The 20779-nt window shown below is 52.5% G+C and overlaps 1 protein-coding gene across 1 annotated transcript in view; it reads left to right on the top strand.

Annotated features, from left to right (window-relative positions):
• Positions 1–20779, top strand: part of GRK5 (G protein-coupled receptor kinase 5) — a 233664-nt gene that overhangs the window by 163325 nt on the left and 49560 nt on the right. The window contains exons 3-4 of the mRNA XM_047759568.1: positions 5197–5309; positions 19615–19692. Of these exons, the coding sequence (XP_047615524.1) occupies positions 5197–5309; positions 19615–19692 (191 nt within the window). The remainder of the gene's footprint in view (positions 1–5196; positions 5310–19614; positions 19693–20779) is intronic.

Genomic DNA, 20779 nt, shown 5'->3' on the forward strand with positions numbered 1-20779 from the left:
AGGAGCCCAACCGCAGGGGCTGCGCTTTTGCTGCCCAAAGGCTGGGGCTCGCACCACAAGGGAGCAGCTCCCAGTCCAGTGACCTCCTCCTAATGTCTCTCAGGCTCCCTGCTCCCACCCCCTTTTTTTTCTTTTGTTTTAGGGCCACAGCCTGCAATGTGGAAGTTCCCAGGCTAGGGGTCGAGAATTGGAGCTGCGCTTGGCCTACACCACAGCCCCAGCAATGCCAGATGTGAGCCACGTCTGTGACCTACACCACGCTCACTGCAACATGGATCCTTAACCCACTGAGCGAGGCCAGGTATTGAACGTGCATCCTCATGGATACTAGTCAGATTTGTTTCTGCTGAGCCCACGTGGGAACTCCTCCCACCCCATTTTGTCCGCCTTCCTGTGGGCTGCACTTGAATCATTCGTGCTTCAAAATCATTGATGCCCCAATGGACAGTGAATCTATCCCAGTCTCCTTGGCCTTGTGGAGTTCAGCTGTTTCCCGTTTGAGCCCAGCCTGCCTTTCCAGCACATCTCCCCCCACCTCCTGGGTGATAGTTCAGTTAGAGCTTATAATGGGGCTTTCTGGACTCCCTTTTCCATCCCCTTCCTCTGGACAAGCTCGTCGGGTACTGTGTCCACCACACCAGTATTACTGCAGCCAAGGTCAGATGTCACATCGCAAAGACCACACCCTGTTCTTGGTCTCAGCTGACAGCCCGCTGCTAACAGCAGGCCGTTCCTGGATCATCACTAACCTGCCAACGTGTATATGGTGGGTCTCCTCCCATCCACTCATCCACACACCAGATGTTGAATTCAGTAAGAGCCTTAAAATTGAAGGGATCTTCTAGTATCAAAAAGCAGGAGACCTTGGAAAGAGCATATGTTGAATGAAGGAAGGACCCAAAAGAATAGGCTAGAATGATTATTGATTTGGGCACAGGGAGCCCGATGCCCCTCATATTTACATAACAACAGGCTCTTTCTGGGTTGGGGGGGAAGATGATGAGGGATGTGGCCCAAAGCAGGATTTTCACGTTCAGAAGAGCAGGTGTGTAGTGTGGGGGAACCATCGTGCATGCCTTGTGCTCAGCATCCCAGGGTCCTCCCTGCTGAGAGGGAGATTCAGAGGCAGACTCTGCCCCTCTGTCCTGGGTCTCCTCCCCGCCGACCCCAACAGGACACCTTGGAAGGAGGGCTGTGGGCAGAGCGCTTCCAAGCGGTATTTCAGCAGCATGGCCACCTCTGTAGAAACCCCTCAGAAAGGGTCCAGTCTGAAGACGTGTTACACGGCAACCGGTACTTCAACTTCAGCATCCTCTGACTTTCCAGAAGGGGCCTGCCCCTTGGACTTGTTCTTGACACATCAGGAACTTTGATCTGCGCCTCCTCCTGTCACCTCAATCAATCTTCAAATTCTTGTTTTTTTCAATTTCCAAATTCACATTTTATATCTATGGCCTTGTTCTCCTTTTCTTTCTTTTCTTCTTTTCTTTCTTTCTTTTCTCTTTTTTTTTTTTGTCTTTTTGTTGTGTTGTTGTGTTGCTGTTCTTGGGCCGCTCCCGCAGCATGTGGAGGCTCCCAGGCTAGGGGTTGAATCGGAGCCATAGCTACCGGCCTACGCCAGAGCCACAGCAACTCGGGATCCGAGCCGCGTCTGCGACCTACACACAGCTCAGGCAACGCCGGATCGTTAACCCACTGAGCAAGGTCAGGGACCGAACCCGCAACCTCATGGTTCTAGTTGGATTCGTTAACACTGCGCCACGACAGGAACTCCTCTTTTTTCTTTCTTTCGTTTCTTTTTTATTGTCTTTAGTTTTCTTTCTTTCTTTCTTTCTTACTTTCTTCTTTCTTCTTTCTTTCTTTCTTTCTATCTATCTATTATTATCTCTCTTTCTTCCTTCTTTCTTTTCTTTCCTTCCTTTCCTTTCCTTCTTTCTTTCTCTTTCTTTCCTTCCTTCCTTCTTTCTTGGTCACCCCGAGGCATATGGAGTTCCCAGGTCAGGCATCAGATCTGAGCCATAGTCGCGACCTAAGCCATTGCTGCATCAACACTGGATCCTTAACCCTCTGTACTGGGCTGGGGATCGAACCCAAGTCTCAGCGCTCCCAAGATGCCCCCGATCCTGTTGTGCCACAGTAGGAGCTCCTTGTTCTCCCTTTCTAAAGCAACTGCAGACTTTGGCCTTTGACTTTGGTGGTGGGGGTCGTGCTCCCTCAAAAAGATAGGGCCACGTGTCTTTATTCAAAGCTGAGAAGAGCATCCAAATAGATGATCACTGGTCCTTTTCTTTCTTTCTGGGCTTCCAACGCATGCCTTTCTTGCCCGGGATCCTGTGTACAGCTGGGGGAGGCATGGAACTGAGGTGCTGACAGCTTGTGTTGGAATTCCATGGTGTTTACTGCGCTGTGAGTTTATAACGGCCTTGTTTCCATACTGACAGCACATGCCATATGGAGAAAAAAAACCCTGTCAGATGAACCCTTGAGGAATCACAATATGGTACATGAAATCTCATAATTGCTTTTGGAAATGGGGGAGGGCCCCCTGCTCAAATCACATAAGCAATGTGGCACTCTCTGCCATGAGCAAGGGAAGTGGGAGTGGGTCACACGGTAATTTACTTTGTTTGTTTGTGCTGGAGACGCTCACGGGTTGGGAAGGGATGGGCAAGGTTGCCTGTAGCTGTGCTAACAGGTGCAGGCTGCAAGCCTGTCACCCTGCGGGCTCCCTCCCCCCAGACTCCCTCCTGTGGGTGACGATAACACTCAGCTAACTTGACATTTTATTACTGTCACTTGGGATCTTGTCTGCTCACCCACACCCACACCCCCTTTCTGACAGAGTCCAAGATCCCTGAGGTCTGGGACCTTGTCCCATTCCCAACCCCCACCAATCCTGCCACGCACTGAGGTAGGTTAAGTGTTTATTGGAGTGGCTATTCCCGAACCATCTGTGCGCAGAAAGGTAGGCTGAGTGAAGGCAGTAGTCCCCAACCGCTTGAGGAGGGGGCCAAGGGGCTCGTCCATGTTGATCAGTGGCTGCTCAAGAGAGAATGAGAAATCTGTGAGTGCCTTCTGAGCCTCCGTAAACTTAGAACTGGTAATGCCTACGAAAACAGTTCTTGCCCTCGGCACTTTGCCCATGAAAGGAGAAGTGGGCCATAAAACTCCCTGGCCCTGGTCACCTGCTCTTTCAACTGTGTGAGACAAAAATCCAACACCACTGGCTTAAGCAAAGACTGGTGGATAACCACATGGGCGCAGGGCCTTGGGAGCTGCCTTCAGGGGCTCCTGTGATATTCCTGTGATGTTGTGGTAGCTCTTGGCTGACCAGTCCTAAGGCATTGTCATCCCAGAGAAGAACAAGTGTCTTTTTTGGAAGTACTAGCCAAAACCCTGTTAGGATTCCAGGGCTCCCTGGGTCATGTGCTCTGAACCCATCCTGGAGGCCCTGAGGCAGAGGGCTCTGATTGGCTAGGACTGAGTCATGTGCCCATCCCTGAGGCTTGGGAGGAGTTGTTCCCTTAGAACGGTGGCTGGAATTCTACACACTTGGAGAGAGGAGGTTCCCCAAGAGCAGGGAGATGGGACAGGCCCCTCCCCACCTTCCATGATAACAGACGGTGTTTATTAAGCAATTCCTATGTGCCAGGCTCTGATCTGAGGCCTTTCTCTGCTTTGTCTTATTTATACAATTATTGTTCCCACTTTACAGATGAGGGAACTGAGGGATCAAGTGTCAGGTCAGTTGCCCTGGGGCACACAAGCCCTGAGTAGTGAGGCTGGGATTTGACTCTGGTTTAGTTCCAGAGCCCTGGCTCACAGCCACCACCCTCCCTATAGGTAATGGCTGTACCTCCCGTGGATAAACTCCTTGGGTATGAAAGTGAGCGAGTGTGACGGCTCTGTTCCTGTCTCCTTGTTGTGTCCTTATGTCCAGGGAAACCCCTCTGAGGGGATGATTGTCCTGGCTTCTCCTCTGCTCTTGGCAAAGATAAACCTTCCTTCCTTCCTTCCAGGTAGTTCTAACTGAGATCTACCTCACCCTCTTCTCGGCTTCCCCATGAAGTCTCCTGGTTCGTGTTGCAGCTGCAGAATCAAAGGGCTCATTTTCAGTGTTTAGAGGATCCAAGGCAACGTGCCTCAGCCAGACCTTTGAGCATCTTCCTGGCCAGAGAATCATTGCAGGAAGAGTCAGAAAGGACCCTCCCATTTTACCTCCAACATGCACCTTCACTTTTCAGAGGAAGACTAAGACCCAGAGAGGGCAAGTGTGTTGCTTAAAGTCACCCAGCAAACCATTGGCTAGAACCCTGATCTTCAGTCTTCTTGGACTTTGAGTCTTAGACTGTATTTCCTCTTCAGAACTTTTTTGGCTACTGAGAGGCTGAGGGCTGGTCACTTCCTGTCTCTCTCTGAGCCTTTAGCTCCTCAGAATGCAGGGTGTTCATAATTTGAAGCATCCTAAGACTGAGCTTTGCTCCAGTTGGTAAATATGAATTTTTTTTTTACTGTATTCATTAGAATGTTTTGAATTACAAGTCATTTTTATATTTTTTCAAATTGCCCTAAATAATGCTCATAAATAAGCTTTTCAGATGTGGTTTGGGCTGCAGGCATAGTGTGATCCAGAGACTCATGACTTCACTCGAGCACCTACTTGTAATTTTCCCAGCTCTGAACTCCTCTGTAGGTCAGCCTCATCTTCACAACAGCTCTTTTCGCATTGTCAGGAACACTGCAGCAGACCCTGGCCTCACACCCTCGTACCCCAGCACCCAGAGGAAGAGCAAGCACCTTGGCTTAGCATGCCTAGGCCAAGTCTGTGCTGCACGCTGATTTTACTAGCTTAGGTTATATGCCTGCCACCCTTATCAAGTCCATGCAACCAAGGAAAGTGACATGCTGATCAGTCAGCCAGGACGGAGTCATAGACCTCGAACTGCTGGCGTCTCCATATGGAAATCAGGGCATCAGAAAGGGAGTGGGCTGGGGAGTAGAGGCTAGGTCATAACTGGCACATTTTTCTGCACTGACCTTGACCCTTCTGAGTCTGCAGAGCCTGGAGATGGACAAGGGGTCCTGAGCATTTGCCAGTCACCTTGCTCCATCCGTCTGAGGTGAGGGTCCAGGTGGGGTTGATGGCTCTGCCTGACCCTCCCTGGGTCTCATGCATTCCTCTTTTCTTGTCTCCAGACAGAGATTACTGCAGTTTATGTGACAAACAGCCAATTGGGAGGCTGCTTTTCCGGCAGTTCTGCGAAACCAGACCTGGGCTAGAGTCTTACATTCAGTTCCTGGACTCAGTGGTAAGTCCCTGCTCCTTGGGGTGGGGGGAGCCCTTGGGCCCTTTGTGATCAGCAATCATTTTTGTGCAAAGAGAGACCACACAGCTTAGATAGAGGACAAACATGTTGCTTGAGAAACTGCCAGTGCAGCCTTTGCGAATGCAGACATGTCTCCAGGTTGTCACCGGCTGCATGACTGTGGAGGGCCACCTCTCCCTCTGGGCCTCTGTCGCTGTTGCTGAGGTCCTGTCAGTTCTCTGATTCCAAGATCCTGGGCTATTACGCCAGAGCACCTAGGAAGCTGGGTGGTGTTCCCAACACCCCATGGTAACTCTTGGGTTTCCAGGCCCCTTTTCCAGCTGAGCACCCATTTTCTCAAATTCCAAAGCTTGTGTTTATTTGTGTACTTGTTTCCCACTTGCTTGCCCACTAGAATGCAAGCTCCCCGAGGCCCGGACCCTGGGCTTCCAGTTCACCCCTGTCTGGCATTGTGCCTGTCACATACAGACATTTAGTAAATGTTTGTGGAAGGAGCATATGTGGGCCATTTCAAGCCAATCTGACAGATGCTGGCTGTACTGGCTGCTGGCACCCAGCTCGTGACTGATACCAGGGGAACTGCCTTCAGATCTATTGGTCATTCATTTGTTTAACAAATGGAATGATACTCAGCCATCAAAAGAATGTAATAATGCCATGCACAGCAACATGGATGGACCTAGAGATTATTATACTAAATGAAGTCAGACAGAGGAAGGCAAATATCATATCACTTATATATGGAATCTTTAAAAAATGATACAAATGAGTGCATTTACAAACCGAAATAGACTTACGGGTATAGAAAACAAAGTATGGTTACCAAAGGGAAAAGGGACAAATTGAGAATATGGGATACACACTCCAATATGTAAAACAGATCAACAGCAAAGTACCTACTGAATAGCACAGGGAACTATAGTCAATGTCTTATAATAACTTATAATGGAAAAGAATCTGAAAGAAATGTATGTAACTGAATCACTTTGCTTTACGCCTGAAGCGCTGTAAATCGTCTAGACTTCAATTTAAGAAAAAAACAGTAGGGGATTCCTCTTGTGGCTTAGTGGGTTAAGAACCCAACATAGTGTCTGTGAGGATGTGGGTTCGATCTCTGGCTTCGTTCAGTGAGTTAAGGATCCAGCATCTTTGTGAGCTGCGGTATAGATTGCAGACGTGGCTCGGATCTCAAGTGGTCCAGATCTCAAGTGGCTCGGATCTGGCATAGGCCAGTATCTATAGCTCTGATTCGACCCCTAGCCCGAGAACTTCCATATGCCACAGGTGCAGCCCTAAAAAAAGAAAAAGAAAAATGCTGGTTGATCTCTGTGGGCTTTTAGGATGCGATGTAGGGAGATGCAGGAGTTCCTCAGCGCCTGTTCCAGACAGCAGGGCACCTCATTCTGTCCTACTGCCCTTCGGGTGTCTGTCCGGAAGGTGGACAAGGTGTGTGGAGGTGAAGGATGGAGGTCGGTCCTGAAAGGAATGGGGTCGACCAGGCACCCTTTCCAAGGCAGGGGGCCAAGGTACTGTTGCTTCCTAGAGGCTCTAATGCCGTCATTGGCATCCCGGCCTCTCTCTTGGTTTGGGGGACAGCCCTGTGGGCCCCAAGTTTCTGTGTCTGCTTCTGGGTCTCACTGTGGATCTCAAGACTTACTTTCCAGACTGTCCACTGAATGTGCCTACTGGAAGTCACATGGGCCCCTCCAAGTCAACAGCTCCTTAGCCAACTCAGCATCTTCCCCCAGGTCCCCATGGCTACCAGTGCTGGCAGGTGCCCTCTTCCAGTGACTGGCACCCTCCATCACCCAAGCCTGAAATCTTTGCCTTGTTCTTGGCTCCTCCCTTCCCATCATTCCTTACCCAGCCTGATCAAGGACCACATGCCTGGCCCCTTGACCTCTCCCAGCCCCGTGCCCTCCCCTCCACAGCCTCTGTCTTGGTCCCCGTGCAGGATCTCGCATGACGCACACGGGCGATTTCCATGGTTCTCAACCTCAACCGAGCAGCACAAACACCTGGGGCGCCTTAAAAACATGCCAGTGCCTGAGCTGAAGCCCAGTCTCATTAACTTGAACCTCTGGGGATGGGGCCTCGTATTTTCATAACTCTTTACTATGGAAAATTTCAAACTATAAAAAGTAAAAGTCCGCAGAGCAACATAATGAACCCCCATGCAGCCCTCACCCCGCCTCAACAATTACGAGCTCACGCCCAGTCCTGTTTCACCCACATCCTCCCCTCTGTAGCATTCTGCAGCTGATCTCACTTATGTCGTTTCATCTGTAAACATTTCAGAATGTATTTCTAAACAAGGCGGGCTCTTGAACTGAAAAAACCACAATAGCATTATCACAGCTAAAAAAATAGAATTCTTTCCTAGCATCAAATACTCATCCGTGTAGAAGTTTCTGATTTCCTCATACTTTTTATAAATGCATGTTTTCACAGTTTTACAACCATCTATCTCCAAGAGTGTCCCACAGTTTGAATTTTGTGTTCTCAGCCCCGTGTATCACTTAATAGGTTCCTCTGTGTTTCTTATAAATTGCTCATTGGATCTGGAAACTTGGTCAGGTTGAGTTTCCGTTTGGTGGTGGTGGGACTGACATCGTAAGTGGTTTCATGCTCTTCTGCTTGGGGACCTATGTGATTGTCTGTCTTTTTGAGATGGTAGCAGCCATTGATATTCAGCCCCTAAACCTGTTGATTCATTAGCGGTTGTAACATGGAGACGTTCTCAGGCTACTGTTCCTTCTTCTTTTGCGACCTGGGAAACACTTCCTTTCAATTACTGTTTGGTTACCCAGTGGTAGAATTCCTATAGGAGAGGATTGGGAGTTCCCTGTTGGCCCAGCAGGTTAAGGATCCAGCATTGTCACTGCTGTGGCACAAGTGTGATGCCTGGTTCGGGAACTTCCACATGCCATAGGTGTGGCAAAAAAAAAAAAGAAAAAAAAGCAAGAAAATGCTTGATTCTTTCCAAAGTACCAAATTGGCTCATTAGCATCCTCCAGTAGTGGTAACCAATTAGTGTTTTAACTAGTTTTAAACATGGGGCATTTTGGAGTTCCCATTGTGGCTCAGTGGGTTATAAAACCAACTAATATCCATGAGGATGCAGGTTCGATCCTTGGCTTCACTCAGTGGGTTAAATATCTGGCATTGTCATGAGCTGTGGTGTAGGTTACAGGCATGGCTCAGATCTGGCGTTGCTGTGGCTGGGGTGTAGGCTGGCAGCTGTAGCTCCAAGTAGACCCCTGGCCTGCAAACTTCCATAATGCTCCAGGTGTGGGCCCCCAAAGCAAAAAAATAAAATAAAGTAAAAATAAACTGGGGCATTCTGCAGCTGATCTCACTTTTTAGAACTCCCAGGCCTGTACTGTGGGTGTGTCCAGGGTTAGGAAACACTGATATCCAGGACAAAGCCCCAGTTCTGCGGCTGACGTACTAGACCTTCCCCAGCCCACCCCTGCTGCCCTTTCGTCCTTGGCCTTCCCCCTGTCTTTCTCGAGCCCTGCGTCCTGGCCCCATACTGCTTGTGATGGATCTGACTTGCCCAGCTGATTGAAACCTCTCGAACTCCCTCCCTCTTGCTGCCTGAAATGCCTCCAGGACCCCTCTGCCTGGTGAATGCCCCCTGGTCCCCCTGTACTCTGCCCTCGGAGCCTTCCCCGTCTGCTATCCCTCCGGGTGGCTGGCCATGCCACGCACCTGAGCCTCGTTACTGGCTGTGCTGGTGAAATGGTACAAGGGGGATGCAGGCCCCTGAGGCAGATGCTGGCGCCCGGAGAGTGTGGGCAGAGCTCCACCCCACTATCCCCCATGCCTTCATCTGTAAGCGGGGACACGGCTGTACCTGACGGTGGTGGCAGTGTTGAGGAGAGCCCAGGCTTACACAGAGCAGCGTCCTGCATGTCACAGGTGCCCAGTGAGTGCAGCCAGCAGGGCTTGAGTTGGATGCCTGCCTCCTCCACTAACAGCAGGTCTCTTGGTGGCATATATGGAGCTCATCACCTCTGATCCCTCACAACGCCACACCTGACAGGTGGGAGCTGCAGAGGACGTGTTCCCACTAGGGGCTGGTAACTTGGCCAGAGTCATACCAAGAGTGAGCGGCAGAGGACGGCCCAAACAGGTTTTACGGCCCCCGGTCCAGTCTCTGCATCACGCATGCTGCCTCTAGGTGGCTTTCCAGGGTCTGTGGTGGGGTAGGTTTGTTGTTTAAGGTAGACCTGGGGGAATCTCCCCCCGGCCCAAAGTAGCCCTGGGAGCTATTTGCTTTCCTTTATAAAGTCTTCGCTTGCTTAAAAAAAAAAAAAAAAAAAAGTAGACCTACCATGAATCCATTTGCAGTCTCATCATCACCTTGTGTAGTGATGTGCTATTTTTCCCAGATTGGATTTCATTAAAACAAGACCCAGGAGTCCAAAAAGCCAAGCTGCCATGATTGTCACAAGCCCACTTTGGTAGCCAGGCTGGGGGAGTTCTGTAGTCTGATTTGGGTGTGAATTGACAGGTTTGGACCTATTTCACACCACTGGGGAGCCACCTCTATAAGGGCCTTTGTGGCCATCAGACTTGGGGGCTGCTGGCCAAGAATCCATCCAAAGTTCCCAGCGCAGCCCACCTTCCAGGCTCTTAGAGGCCTCAGGGCTCCAGGCAGCTTGGTGAGCTCTTAGCAGGCCCCAGGTCTTGGTGTCCCTTCTTCATGGGGTCCCAGAGCCATGACCCTGGCAAGGCCTTCACTTGGGGCAGGAAGAGCAGTCCCTTGCTCCCGACCATTCTCTCCGTCTTTCATTCATTTCACAAAAATACTGTCTGCCAGGCACCGTTCTAGGCCCTTGGGATAAATCAGTGAATAAAATGGACTAAGATCTCTGCCCTAACAGTGTTCACGTTCTATCCAGGGAGAGGCCACCAACCATAAGCGTAGTGAGTAAATGACATGGAATGTTAGATGGTGATGGGGAAAGAAAAACTGGAGCAGGTTGGGGGGGCGGTTGGGAGCATGCAGCTGGGGTGCTGGCTGTGGCATTCGCAGGGTGGTCAGCAGAGATGTTTTTGAGAGGGTGACATGTGACTGAGGGCTAGAAGGAGTTGCGTGGGCCGGAAGGACGTGGTAGCAGAGCACACAGGTGGGAATAGCCAGTGCAAAAGCCCGGAGGCAGGGTGTCCGAGGCTGGAGTGGATGGAGCCAGGACAGAGGGGTCTAAGAGGGATGGCCATCACACAAGACCTCATTCCATTAAAGAACTTTGCCTGTGATTGAAGAGGGGAGCTGCTGGAGGGTTGAGCAGAGCAGTGGCATGGTCTGATTTAGGGTTTTTTGGTTTTGTGGGTTTTGTTTCACTTTTTAGGGCCACCCCTGTGGCAAATGGAAGTTCAAATTAGAGGGGGCAAATCAGAGCTGCAGCTGCCAGCCTACACTACAGCCACAGCAACGCAGGATCCGAGCTACATCTGCAACCGACACCACAGCTCACGGCAACACCGAATCCTCAACCCACTGAGCGAGGCCAGGGATCGAACCTGCATTCTCATGGATACTAGTCGGATTCACTTCCTCTGCACCACAACGAGAACTCCTGATTTAGGTGCTTAAAGCATCCCTCTGGCTCCTGTATTGGGAAGAGGCTACGGGGCAGCGGGGGCGGGGGGGGGGGGGTGCAGGTTCAGAGTGGGGGATTCTGATAGCGGAGAACTGGTAGTTGCTCAAGCCAGTGTGGAAGCAGCCAGCCGTGGTGACAGGCGGTAGGACTGGGGACACATTCTGAAGGCAGAGTTAACAATATTCTCTGATGCCCTGGGGTGAGAGTGAAGCGTTAGTGTTGACCTGAATAAATGGAAGGTTGAAGGGAGGGCGAGGCGGTGGGAGGCTTGTCTGAGGAAGGGTCTTCGGGAGCTTGATTCAGGGCACAGCCAGCTTCAAGCGTCTGTCAGACGTCCGTCCCAGTGGAGATGTTTAAGAGGAGGTGGGTGTTCGAATCTGCAGTCTGTGGGAACGTTCTGGGATGGAAATAGCAAATCGGGAGTTGTCACCCTAGAGCTGGTCTTTAGAGCCAGGGGCTGGATGAGCTCAGCAAGGAGGTGAACGTGGATGGAGGAGCCGAGGACCAAAGTCTGGGTCCAGGGACCCAGGCCTCTCCCCATTTGGAAGAGATCCAGCATCGGCAGCTTTGGGACCTGTCTGGAGAGTTGATGCGGCCGAGAGGGCAAGGCTAAACCCAGGAGCCAGTGGAATTTTCCAGCCACGTGTCTTCTTAGACGCTTACAGTCAGTTTGAGAAGAGGAAGAAAAATCCAGTGGATGCCTCTTTTCATTCTGGTCGCGCAGACGTTCCCTTTCGCTGGGTCTGTACCAAGAGCTCTCTTTTTGGAAAGGAAACACGAGTCTGGCTCCCTGTGCTGACGCGCCAAATCCTCTTGACATACGCTTTAACGAAGGCGCCGCTCACGAAAGGCTCGCCCCATCCCCTGGCGTTTTTGTCTGCATCTCCGGGAATTAGCAAGGCCTTTCATCGCCCATCCTGACGTCAAATGATGGGTCTTTGAAGCACCTCTTTTACGCACGAAGACTTTATTGAGTTTTCCAGGGCTGGCGCAACGATCGCCTGAAATACGTTTTTCCCCCTTCCATTCTGACTGAAGGTCCGAGGCGGGAGGAGGTGGCGGTGTCCCCGGTGGTGTTCACGGCTCCAGTGCCCGCCGGCTGAGCTGGTGCCATCCACACCGTTCACACCTCTGTGTTGAATGTCTACCAAGTGGCGTTTATTAAAAATAGCCCGTCCTTGCTGGGCTCTGACGTAGCTCCCAGGAAAGGCTGCTCCTTTGCACAGTCCTGAGGACTGAGAGTCTCAACCGGAAGACAGTGGCTATTTTAAAATGGGGCCTGGGAGTTCCCGTGGTGGCTCAGTGGAAAGGAACCCGACTAGTTTCCATGAGGATGCGGGTTTGAGCCCTGGCCCCTCTCCGTGGGTTAAGGCTCCGGCGTTGTTGAGAGCTGTGGTATAGGTCACAGATGCGGCTCAGATCCTGCATTGCTATGGCTGTGGTGTAGGCCGGCAGTTGCAGCTCTGATTTGACCCCTAGCCTGGGAGCCTCCATATGCTGCACCTGTGGCCCTAAAAATTGTTTTAAATAAATAAAATGGGGCCTGGGTGATTTGGAGGGGCAGGGGCAGCAGAATAGTTTGTGCATCATTCTTCAGACTGCAGGGTAATTCAGCCCTGAGACTCTGTAGTCAAAAGGCTCCTGAGAGCCTGAGAAGGATCCCCTATTGCCTTCCCACAGAGAAGTAGAGTCCATGACCCAAGTCAAGCCTTTGAGTGGATTTGGCTCCTGGATGGTAAAGAAGATTTGCCCCGCCAGGCAGGGCATCGGAAGAGGTTCGAGGCTCATGTTAACCTCCAAAGCCCAATAGGGTCTTGCCATGGACCTCTTAACGACTGAGATACTTCTTTAGATTGTTTTCTGGGAGCCTTGTTGGCATCTCAGCTCCTTGCAAACACTCCATTCCCCAAGTGGGATGAGTTAAAATTCTCTGGTCTCTTCTCTTTGGGATGGGGGAGGTGTGGCCCGTATTGGGTGCAATTTACTCAGCACACATTTATAGACGGACTCCAATGTGTCATGCTCCATTCTAGCAGTTGGAAACTACAGAGGGAGCAGGAGGAGTTCTTGCCCTCATGGAGCTAGTTTTCCAATTGCATGAAAGATTGAAAAGAAAGAACTTTTTTTTTTTTTTTTTTTGCTTTTTAGGGCCTCACTTGTAGCATATGGAGGTTCCCAGGCTAGGAGTTGAATTGGAGCTACAGCTGCTGACCTGTGCCACAGCCACAGCAACATGGGATCCCCAACCCACTGAGCGAGGCCAGGGATCAATCCCCATGTCCTCATGGATACTAGTTGGATTCATTTCTACTGTACCACGACAGGAACTCCAGAAATAACTTTTTTTTTTTTTGCTTTTTTTTACGGCCACACCTGTGGAGGTTCCCAGGCTAGGGGTCAAATCAGAGCTGTAGCTGCCGACCTGCACCACAGCCACAGCAACACCAGATCAGAGCCTCACCTGCAACCTACACCACAGCTCACAGCAACGCCGGATCCTTAACCCAATGAGCGAGGCCAGGGATCGAACCTGCATTCTCGTGGGTCGTAGTCAGATTCGTTTCTTCTGTGCCGTGACAGGAACTCCTCCAGAAAGAACATGAAAGAACATTTTTTTTTCTTTTTTTGTCTCTTTAGGGCCGCACCCGCGGCATATGGAGGTTCCCAGGCTATGGGTCCAATTGGAGCTGTAGCCGCCAGCCTACTCCAGAGCCAGAGCAACACAGGATTTGAGCCGTGTCTGCGACATTCACCACAGCTCACGGCAATGCCAGATCCTTAACCCACTGAGTAAGGCCAGGGATCAAACCCGCATCCTCATGGATGCTAGCCGTGTTCGTTAACTGCCGAGCCATGACGGGAACTCCCAGAAAGAATATTTTTTTAAGCAAAGTAAGTGATACCAGCTATGACTTCAGATACCTATCAAGTATTCACTATATTATCTCGGAATTTAGCAGCTTGATACAGTATTAAACATTTATTTATCTCATAGTTTCTGTGGGTCAAGGATTTGGAAATGGTTAACTGAGGGGCTACTGGCCCAAGGTCTCTGTAAATGTTGTATAAAGATGTTGGCTGGGCTGCAGTCATCTGAAAGCTGCATCTGTTTCCAGGCGTGTGCACCCAGCCTGCAGGTTGGTGCTGGCTGTTGGTTGGAGGCCTTAGTTGGCTTCCATGGGAGCCTCTCCATGGACTGCTTGAGTGTCTGTCTAACATGTCTGGCTTTCCCCAGAGCGAGGGATCCGGATGAGCAAGGTAGAAGCTCCAGTATCTTTTACAGTCTGATCTCAGGGGTTCCATACTGTCATATTCCTGATATTGTAGTGGTTACATGGGTTAGTGCCATTCAAGTCTGGCAAGAGCCTTCTCAAGAGCTACTGAATAGCAGGGGGCAGGGATTCTTAAAATCTCCATCTTGGAGACTGGCGACTACAAAGATGCGGTTACAATGAATGGGATCTCACATCAAGCGATGCTGAAAGTTGCTCTAAGACTGTCATCAGTCCAGAGCCACGGAAAATCCCTTGAAATTAGCGGGCTCTCACCCGGTTTCGGATTATGTCTGATTACCCTGAAGTTTTGTTGTAATATGATTTGAAATGCCTCACCAGGGAAACTAAATATTCTGCTGTTCTTATTTTTGAGCTATACCTAGTATCTCTTTTTGTCTTTCTATCACTGCTGTGATCTCCCAAAAGAGGTGGGGGTTGGGTGGAAATCATTCTTCATTGTTCAGACGGAGCTGAAAAGCCTCAGAACAGCTGGTACAGCCAGACCCTGGGGAGCAGGGTCAACTTGAAAAAGTACCATTTATAAAGTGGGTTCGTAGAGTGGACATCTATGGGGTTGTCCAGTCTCCTGGGTGCCCCACCCACACTCCCAAACAGTGTGTGTCCCAAACAGCGTGAAGCTGCCATGTTCTTAATGATGTCACCTGAAAACCACAGCTGACTGGAGCAGGGATGAGCTTGTGAGCCAGTGCAGGTCAATGAGTCCTTTCTCTGGGGCTTAGAGACTTCTTCTCTTGTAAACCTGCCTGCCGTATTTCTTACCTGTGGAGCAAGCCAGGCAGCACTGAGGGAGAATGAGACACATGCGCGCGCACACACACACACACACACACACACACACACGAGTGGGTTCCCGATGGGCTGATGCCCCTGTTCCTGTGTGTGGGGCCAGGCAGTATTTCCATTTTCCCCACAATTCGGTTGCTCATTCCATCCTTGGCTCCAGGAGCGCAGAGATTACCGTTTTGCCTGAATTAGGTTAGGTTGGGATTCTTTCCACTTAGAACTGAAAGACCTTTGCATGGTGGCGTTCTGAGCTGTAGGGGGAGTGAGGGCAGAGAAATAATTCCAGGGGCTGGGGGGAGGGGAGGAGCAGCTAGGCAGTGCAGGGGCGGTGCAGGCGGCGGGGGGTGGGACTGGGATGTAGGAGGGGAAGAGAGCCCCTCAGGGCCGAGGCTCCCAGGAGAGAGATGGGGGACAGGAGGTGAGAGCACAGCCCCTCTGCCGTGGGACTACCTGCGGCTAGTAAATCTGTCACCTCCCGGAGGAGAGGCTTAGCACCCTTCCTTCCTAACTACTTTTCCAAGTTCTCCTCCGCCAAGATGTGTCTCTCGAGCTGGTGGCTGTGGTGCCGCCACCTTGGGGTCACTCCACCACTCTGTCTGTACTCCACGTGGCCAGGGGTCCTCTCCTCCTTCCTTTCTTTCTCAGGGCCCATCCCAGTGAATCTGGGCCATGGCAGCCCCTTCCTGACCCAGGCCCAAGGGGGTGACTCACGTGGAGCCAGAGATCAGAGAACACTGTCCAGGCGGGCACTGGCTTGGGGCTGACCAGGCCCATCGGATCCTGGGGCCCTGGGGGGAGGAACCCCCGTCTACAGCGCATCTTCATTCTCGCTGGGGTGGGGGGGGGACGGGAGGGGGGAGGACCCACTGCAGCGTTGTTCAGGGCCTCAGTGAGGGTCCCGGCCAGAGAGGGATGGCTTGCTTAGCTGTGGATGAGACAGAGCCTGATGAAGGGCTGTGGACAGAGGGCTGGGCCAGGTGGGGAAATGAGTCCTGGCCGTCGTGGTCACCTGAGCCTTCGCCTCCACTGGCTCTGCCGCAGGGGAGGGGGCTGATCCCTGCAGGAGTGGGAGCAGGCAGCTGCGAGAGCTGGGGCTTCAGAAGGGGGTCCAGGAGCTCCCCACCCCCCGCCCCCAGGGGTGCTCAGGCAGGGAGGGAGCCAGCAGATGAGTCCCCACAGCGGGGCAGAGAGTGACTCCAGGGGGCAAATGGAGACCCCCAGCCCTCACGGTCCACACAGGCAAGATGCCGCCCAGGCCCCCGGGGGAGGTGCTGGTGTTTCTCCAGCCAGGGCCGCGGGAGCCGCACTGCCAGCCCCCGGCCGCGTCACTTGCCCCCACCTCGAGGACGCTGGAAAAGCTGACCACATCGGTAATTACAGAAGCCGGAGGTGGCGAGACCTCAGAGCCGCTCTGACTTCATCTTCCTGTCAGGGCAGGAGAAGGTCTCCCGGGAGAAGGAGGTGACATCTCAAGTTAGTCAGAGGCCGAGAGGAATTCAGCTCAGACGCTGCTCTGTGAACCAGGGCCGGCGTCTGTGAACGCGTGGCAGGCCCCCTTGTGCTGGTTTGCAGGCTTCGTGTTTTGAAAAATCATCCAAGGGAAATGTGTTTTAACAGCGAGGACATGCTTTCCTGAGCGTTTTCTGAGAGGGCTGACGCGCCTGGAGCTGGCCCAGAGAACGAAACACTCGGCTTGTGAACTAGGGTGTGCACAGATGTTTATACTCCTTGGCGGCGTGGATATAAATGATTCTTTTTGCTTTAACTCAATGTAGTAGTTTGCTCTTTGTGTTACAGCCCCTCCTCCCCAAAGGCCATTCCCGCGTCTGGCATCAATCGCGGTGCAGAGAGAGGGCTCAGGAGATGCCTCCCTTGGCTGGCACCGTGCATGTATCTGGGGAAGAAAGACATCTCCCATGGGTTGATGGAGGAGCTCTTTCAATCCTGGCCCTTAGGACTGAATGCTGGGCAGGAGGAGGTGTCCTGGGCCGTACAGCCGGGAGGATGGCGTGTACCCGCTGCTGGACCGAGGGGGAGGGGACAAGCCCAGGCCGTCTCTGGGCGGGGAGAACCCTTCCAGCTGGAGGTCACGTGGGCATCCTTGCATGCGGTTTACCTCTCTGCTCATTGAAGTTGTTGTCTGGCTGCCACTTCCAGAGCCCACTCTCCTTGTAAAATTCTAGGCCATTGGCCCAACCCAACCTCTTATTTGCTGCTCATGTTTTCTGGTTTAAGCTGATTTCAGCAGCTTTTGCCCACTACCTGGGCGAGAGTGTTACCTTAGCCGTGGGTTCCCGGGTGGTCCCCCGCCTCGGGTCGTGTGACCTGCGGGGGCTCTGCCCGCCCAGCCCAGCCGCCATGGTGCCTTTGCTCGGTAGGTGGCCTCTAAAACGGGTCCCCCATGAGCCCCTCTCGGGGGTCTCCATGGAGACACGGCCTGTCACTCCAGGTGACTTAATCGGTGTGGAAAGCTCAGCTGGAGGCCTTCTGTTGGTTTTCTGCCTCCCAACACAAATGCTCTTCAAGTGGTGGTGACCTGACATGGACTTTCAAAGAAAGGGCTTTTGATCCCGGCCTGGGGTGCCTGTCCCCGCGTGCTCCCGGCTGCCTCCCTGTGGAACCGTGGCGCCCAGCTGCCCAGCCGGGCCTCTGCTGGGAGGAGGCTGACCTGAAAGTGGTGTTATTTTTTTAACGTGGGTTTTAATACCCAGAGCAATAATATTTTCAGCTGGTTATTGAGGCTGATTAGTGAGTCTCGGGCCTCCGTTTGGTTAAATAGAGCCGCCTTCCCGGATATATTTTGGGACAGTGCAAATCCAGGGTTCTGCATGGGATTGAGTTACCCCCAAAGGTAGTCGGCCATTTGCCTGTGGCCTGGGCCCTGCAAAGCATTTTGGGTATATTCCCGGGGCACCAGACCACCAGGCAGGGTTTCCAGGGCAGCTGGGCTCTGGGAGCATCTCTCCTCCCCCCTGGAAAATAGGTGAGCAGTTGTGTTCAGTCCCCTTAGAGATGCAGCTCCAGCCTGGGAGGGTCTTCCAGGCTGGCCTGGGGAGAGATTGGCCCCAGATGCTGGGTTGAAAGTCTGTCTTGAACCAGGCCAGGGGGACAGAGCTCTAACCCCACGTGGTTTTAAACAATTTGCAATTAGTTCCCTTGTTTAAGTGAGAAAGGCAGGCTCACCCAGGCCTCTCCTTAACTCGAGGCCTTTTATCCACTTGGCAAGTGGGTCAGTGCCCATGAAGGAGCCCCTCATGGGTGGAGGGAGATAAAACGGTCCGTCTTTCAAGGCCTCATTTCTTTCTTCCCGTTGGCTCGGCCGGCAATCTGGGTTCTAAATTCCTTGGTGTTAAAGAAGAGATTTGAGCTTGGAGGTCCAATGCCCGGCCCTGCCACGTCCCCCTGAGTGACGCTGGGCAACTCTGCCAGACCCCCTGATCTTTACATGCGGATGGGGGGGTGGTGCACCAGCAGCCCCTGCCCTCCCCTGTCTTCCCGTGTCCCTACCTGGGCTCTTTTTAGGTTCAAATAAGAGCATCTGAAAAATCTCTGTTTGATCACTTTGTCAACTGAAAAGCTGTAAAAGGTACAGCAATGCGTATTGTTGTCCTCTCTTGCAGAGCGTAGTGATTATAATGATAAGTATGGGAACTATTTTATTTAATTTTATTTTATTTTTGCTTTTTACAGCAGCACCTGCAGCATAGGGAAGTGTCGAGGCTAGGGGTTGACTCAGAGATGCAGCTGCCGGCCTATGCCACAGCCACAGCAATGCAGGATCCGAGCTGCGACACCACAGCTCATGGCGACGTGGGACACTTAACTCACAGGCCAGGGATCCAACCTGTATCCTCATGGATACTAGTCAGGTGCTTAACCCACTGAGCCACAACGGGAACTCTGTACGGGAACTATTAATTGAGTATTTATCGTGTGCCCGGCTTTATCACACTCTCTCTGCACAATCACTCTACACATAGGTGCTTTTTCTATCTGCTTTACTATTTTTTGGCTGCACCTGAGGCATGTGGAAATTCCAGGGCCAGGGTTTGAACTGGCACCACAGCAGGGACCCAAGCCACAGCAGCGACAATGCCAGGTCCTTAACCCACTGTACCACCTGGAAACTCCTCCATCTGCATTTTACCGAGGTTGAAGAAACTGTCCCAGGTCAGGCTGCTTGTAGGGTCTGTGTGATCTCAGGCAGCCTCTCAGGACCTTACAGTTTGGTGGCTCCTGTTATTTTCCAGGGGCTTCCTTTGAGTTACCTAGCTTGGTGGTTCTCAACCCCAGCTGCCTGGCTGCCCGGCCCCCATGCCAGAGGGCCTGACTCCGTCGGTGCAGGGTGGGGCCCGAGCACCAGCGTTTGCTCCCAGTGACTCTCACGTGCTGCTGCTGTTCTAGCACGTCCTGGGCTGCAGCAGAGTCAGCTGGACGTCGGGGTCCCTCTCCTCCCCAGGCCTCAGCTCCCTGCCCTACCCAAGGAGGAGATGGGTAAGGCGACCTCCAGGATGTCTTCTGCAGGGACCTCTAAGGTTCTCCAACTCTAAGAAGCTTGTGAGGAAATCTATCATTGTTCTCTTCCTTCTGTTTTAGGCAGAATATGAAGTTACTCCAGATGAAAAACTGGGAGAAAAAGGGAAAGAGATTATGATCAAGTACCTCACCCCAAAGGTAAGAGGCCCCCCAAGCCCCATAACAGGAGTGGGAGGCCTTATGCCGGAATACGGACCCCCCAGATCTGGGCCAGGCCACGTGGAGAACGCCTGGCCAGCGGCTGCCTTTACGTCCAGACTTCTCCTTCTCCAAGGGCACCCACGCCTGGCAGGGCTGAGGTGGGTGGCCAGGCCAGGTCTGGGGCAGGGAGGGCTTGCTTCTTGGGGCCCTCATGCTGCCTGCTCCAGTGTTTGTGGTAGGACCAATGGAGGCTCGGCTGAGGCAGGGGTCCAAGTGCCCTGAAGAAATGGCCTAACAGGGGTGGTTCCGAGGGGTCGAGTAAGGGGAAGGGTCCTGGGGTGATTAGGAGGAAAGGGGCTGGCTGAAGCTGTGTGGGTAGAGGCCCTCTCAGGTGAACACACAGGGGAATGCAGAGTGTTCTGAAGCGTTCCAGAGTGTGCTGAAGGGCGAGGGGCCACCCCGAGCCCACCTTAGGAGCACCCCGATGGCTTGGGTCCATTGTTGATGGCAGTGGTGCTGAGTGCAGTTAGGCATGGATGCGGCAGTGCCTCAGGTTGGCTTCTGCTCAGGGGACAGAGGTAGGACTGGAGACAGAAGGAATCCAGGTCACAAATGGCACCTCCTCCAGCAGGTGTCATGAGGGGCTTAAACCCGTAGTAGCTCCATCCGAGTTTACAATCAGGCCTCGTCCTCTCCCCTGCATTTATGGATGGTTTCTACATCGTTTTATATGTTTTATCCACACAACGTGGACATCCCTCAAGGCAAGTAAGCCTCACCTCGTTGTCCTTCTCGGCAGGGGGCGCAGGGGTCCTGGGCAGCCCTGGTCCTACCTCACAGCCTCACTGCCCCCTCGGATGTAAGGGAGAGGGGGCCCAGGGGCCTGAGCATGGGATGAGGGCAGCTCGTGCTGCCCTGAGACCTTGCTCCCAATCAGGTCTGCTCGCCTCCAGTATCTGCAGGCGACCAGTGGGCATCTCCTGGGGACCTGCCCAGCCTCCCCACAAAGGTGTCACCTGTGTCACTTTCTCCAGAGGCACCACCTGCAGTGGCTTCCCTCTGTTGTTCCTCGGCCTCTGTCTCC

Source organism: Phacochoerus africanus, chromosome 15 (assembly GCF_016906955.1).
Source record: "Phacochoerus africanus isolate WHEZ1 chromosome 15, ROS_Pafr_v1, whole genome shotgun sequence".
Classification (NCBI taxonomy): Eukaryota; Metazoa; Chordata; class Mammalia; order Artiodactyla; family Suidae; genus Phacochoerus; species Phacochoerus africanus.